General features: G+C 37.1%; 1 protein-coding gene across 3 annotated transcripts; it reads left to right on the top strand.

Moving 5' to 3' along the window:
* Nucleotides 1-633: 633 nt before the first annotated feature.
* Nucleotides 634-3,427, top strand: LOC137826441 (uncharacterized). Of its 3 annotated transcripts, XM_090293410.1 has the most exons (4): nt 634-742; nt 943-1,031; nt 1,453-1,651; nt 2,407-3,427. In XM_090293410.1, the coding sequence occupies exons 3-4, from the start codon at nt 1,482-1,484 to the stop codon at nt 3,329-3,331; spliced, it is 1,095 nt and encodes a 364-aa protein (XP_090149536.1). In that variant the 5' UTR covers nt 634-742; nt 943-1,031; nt 1,453-1,481; the 3' UTR covers nt 3,332-3,427. The 3 variants fall into 3 exon arrangements, with proteins under 3 accessions (XP_090149536.1, XP_090149537.1, XP_068488498.2); XM_090293411.1 differs by lacking the exon at nt 634-742 and having other exon boundaries at nt 934-1,031; XM_068632397.2 differs by lacking the exons at nt 634-742; nt 943-1,031 and having other exon boundaries at nt 1,089-1,651.
* Nucleotides 3,428-4,488: the final 1,061 nt, after the last annotated feature.

The raw sequence follows: 4,488 nt of genomic DNA, 5'->3' as shown, positions 1-4,488 counted from the left end.
TAATATATAAATCATATATATATATATATATTGTATAATCTTTTACATATTTATTTTGTCTAGTCAATCTGAATGCAACAAAAGTCATAAGTTTGCATATTATTTTCATATATTTAATTCCAAAATAAAACAAAGTAATTGCATGTTTGTTATCAGGCCTTGAAAATCCATGAGGTGAGTGAAAGTCAATCTTGTTAATAAAATACATTTTCAATCATAATAAGTAAATTAGATAGGAAATAACAAAATATAATAATCTCTCTACATATTATTGGCATACAACATTACTATCTATAATATATATAATAATGATAATAATAGTACAGTATATCTATATATTATATATAGAGAGAGAGAGAGACCATACATTTTTTATAACTATTTTTTAGTGTATATTATTTTACTATAACATTGTGAAAACTATTTTTGGCTGCTATAACTATTATAATAACTATTGATCATTATTTTTTGGTCTAGGTTTTGTGTATGAAATACAAAATATAACATATATAACATTACTTAACACTAGTCTAATTATGGGTATAATTATAAAGTTGTAAAGGCTTTGTATTATGATGCAGAAAGAGAGATTGATTCCCGCAAAGTTGGGAGAGATGTGCTTCCCCATAAAATTCGTTTTTCTATCCAAAACCTAACATTTCACAACACACACTCTCTTCTTTATCTCTCCCCTTCATACCATGCATCCCAATTTGCAATTTCACTCATCAAACAATACAAGGTGACAAATCACAACACCCATTATCATCACAACAACAACAACATTAGCATTAACATTGCATCTTTTATCATCACAAACCTCACCCCCACCATTACCACCAACCCTCCCAATCAATCCATTATTTCTCATTTCTATTCACTTCTCATGCACCTATCATTCTGCTATTCCTTTTCATATTACTCACTATTTTTTATCTGCAGGACTAAACTAACCAATTAATTCACACAAAGCAGTGTTCGTATAGAACTGCGACCTCTCTCAATTTGCACGGGGACCAAAGGTATCCAAGGTTTATTCTCTTTCTCTCTCTCTCTCTCTCTCTCACTCTCTCTCTCTCGATCTATCTGTTGTTTACATTACAATGTGCCCCACCCAGAAAACGATTGAACATACACAAAAAAACGTTTCCATGCTGTCTGGTTTGTCTTTTCTTTCATTTTCCAAGAAAAATTCTATCTAAGCAGCATTTAACAGAAAGTTGTATTTCTCTTGCAACTCTTCATTCTGGAGATGGAATGAAACCCTAAAATTGTAGATCTAATATATGCATGTATTAAGAATGCGAGGTTTCTTCTTCCGCAACTTGAATTGATGTATATACCTGAATCAAATTGAAGTATAGGTGTATGTGTTATTGTTAGATATATTTCGTAACGAACAAAATTGTGTGTTACTGGGAAATATATTTGTGTGTGTGTGTGTGATGGAAGGTCGCCGGAGGGTAACACTACATGAAGAAATGTCAGCTACCGACAGCAGCCGAGCCCGAGTGCTAACCGGCTTGACCCTTGACGACGTGTTAGCGAACCAGAAGAGACCTTCCTGGACGCCGCCCAGGGAACCACCGTCCAAGAACCGAACCCTACTTGACATCATCAGAGAAGACGAGACCAACAAAAAGGATCGCAGGTTCACTTTCTTCTTTTAAACCTGCTTAATTTCTCTTTTCTTTAGCTTTAAATTTTTTCTCAATCTAGGTAGAAAATTTTTAATCTCTGTTTTCTTCGAGATCTTTTTGGAGAAATTTGTTTATGACTGGAAAGATGTTTAATCTTTGATGGACTTTGATACGTTGACAAATAATATTTTTTTTTTCTAGGTCCATTTTAACAATCCATAGTACAATTATTTAATTATAAATTTATTTTTTTCATCTTTTGATGGTATGATACCGATGGAGCTCAATTTTATTTAAATTTATTGGTTTTATTTTCTTTATGAAAAAGTATAATCAAATCCTTCCAAAGTGTTAGCAGCTAATTACATCAATCTAATTCTTTGAAGAATTTGTTTGGCAAGATCAATTTGTTTGAGTTCTTTACAATAGAATTATACTTTTATTGACAACAATTATTCTTTGTTTAGAAGAAAAAGGTTACTTTAAAGGGATATGCATGGTAAATAGTAATACCTGAATTATTAAAACTGTATTTTAATTAAAATAATCTATATAGTAGAAGCCACTTTTTTTCATGTTGATATTATTTCTCCCATTACTTTTAAGTTTTAATTTTAAATTTATAAATGGAAGACTTTAACTCTTTCAGTGAAATGATAAGCCTATTAGTAACTAATGTATGTTAGATATTTTATTCGTACGTAGTATTACTATTTTTTTGGAATCATTTATGGAAAATATTTGTTTTTTAAAACTGTAATTGCAGATCTTGGAAAGCTTTCAAGGACAAGCTTCGGCTAAAGCGTGCAGGGTCTGCTTGGATATCGACAATTCATATTCCTACTTCGGATGTTCCTATCCCTAACCCGAATAGCAGAATCTTTACCCAGTTTGGTCGCCGAAACTCGGTCCGATTCCCCACTCTGACTACAAGTCCGACTGATTCTCAGACTCAGACTCAGACTCAGACTCCGACTCTGACTCCGACTCCCTCCGACTCGGACATGTCATCTAACTACATGGCTCACCAGGTTGAGGACCTCAACCCTGCCACCGAAGAGTCCAGTTCTCCGGTCGCCGCAGCTCCGGCAATCCGCCCTCAGTTCAGCCGTCGCGGATCCACCCGCTTCGGCGGCGACTGCGGCGAGAATAACACAGCCGGAACCCTCCGGCCGCAGCTCTCGATTCGGAACACGCCCAACCTGCAGTCGGAGCCGTACAAGCGGGGGCGCGTGGTGACCTTCCGCGACAGCTTCGACGACGAGGATGCGGACGAGGAGGGCGAGAAGCCGGGGGAGGGGAGGGCGCTGTCAGCGAGGGAGGCGGTGGCGGCGCAGGAGGCGTCAGAAGCGGCGGCGCAGGAGGCGGAGGCGGAGGAGGAGCAGGCACCGGTGATGATGTCACTGATGGACTTGTTAGAGGAGACTGATAGGGAAATGGGGCTTGAAGGATCAAGGTATATATTGAGTGATGATGAGGATTTTGATGAAGATGCAGATGAAGAAGATGATGGAGATGGAGTGGGTTCCATGGAGCACACTTGCTGTGTTTGTATGGTGAGGCATAAGACTGCTGCTTTTATACCTTGTGGCCACACTTTCTGCAGGATGTGTTCAAGGGAGCTTATGGTTAGTAGGGGGAACTGCCCACTCTGCAACAATTTCATTTTGGAGATTCTTGAGATTTTTTAACTTTTCTTTTTAATCATTTCTAACAATTTGTTGTTTTCGGGTTTATGTTACTGTTGTGACTTTGTTGTTATTATTATTACTATTTTTGTTTGTTTCTCCCCTGTGAGGTCTGAGGTGTGAATAGGAGTGCTCCCCTTATTTCTTTACATGCATAGAGATGAAGTTTTCTTATAGTTTGTTGCTGTGTTTCACTGCACTCCTTACCAATTTTGTTTTATCTTGCTTAAGATGGAAACAAATAAATACTTCCGCAATTCAAGTACCTTCCCATACGCTCTTTCTTTTTCTGTTCATGAATGGAGCTGAAGATTTCCAGGTTATCTATGATCCTCACTGGCTTATTTGCTTATTTTTATGTACACCAATTAAATTAATATATTTCGAATTCCACAAGTGAGGTTTCTGGAAAAGACATTACATATCAAAACTTTCTCGTGAGGTTTCTGCGCAAGGACTAGATTGTTGTGTCACCACATATCATTGTGAGTAAATTGGTGTGGTGTATTGTCACAAAATAAAGAGTAAGAACTTAGGATACTGAAAATTATCAGAAAAAGAAATGACACAGAATGAATGAAGGAGAGAAAAGAAGAAAGAAAGTCATGGGAGAGATGTTTTTGAAGAGGTCGACGAAACCCTTATTTTGCCGTTAGCCGTGAATGGGATTCAAATCCAGGTTCCTTCAGCAATGCTTCAGCAACCAAAGAAAATTTAACCACTACACCAAGCAAATTCTTTAATTTTATTATGATTTTTATTATACTTATTATTATTAATAATATTAATAATACTAACAATATTAACAATATTAATAATACTAACAATATTAACAATATTAATAATACTAACATATTAACAATATTAATAATACTAACTGTTCCGGCCGGTTGACCTGGGACGTCTTTGTGCGCAACCTTGCCCGTCAGCTAGGGACACCTTCCCTCTGGCTACCTGTGGATACCTGCAAAGAAGGACAAAAGGGCGCCCTAGCGGCCGTTTGCACTCCGACACTCAAGTCAGCTAGCAAGAAACACCAAAAACTCTGCACCTCCGTATCGGAGCACTGTGAATGGCACTCTAAAGGTGGTAAACGAAACTGTGTATTGTGTATCTTTTCTCCTTCTAGCAAACAACCTTTCTCTAGTCCCTTGTCCGTA

This window comes from Phaseolus vulgaris, chromosome 8 (genome assembly GCF_051622355.1).
Source record: "Phaseolus vulgaris cultivar YP4 chromosome 8, ASM5162235v1, whole genome shotgun sequence".
Taxonomy (NCBI): domain Eukaryota; kingdom Viridiplantae; phylum Streptophyta; class Magnoliopsida; order Fabales; family Fabaceae; genus Phaseolus; species Phaseolus vulgaris.
Note: the sequence above shows the minus strand (reverse complement) of the source record. Positions and strands in the feature narration are given on the sequence as shown.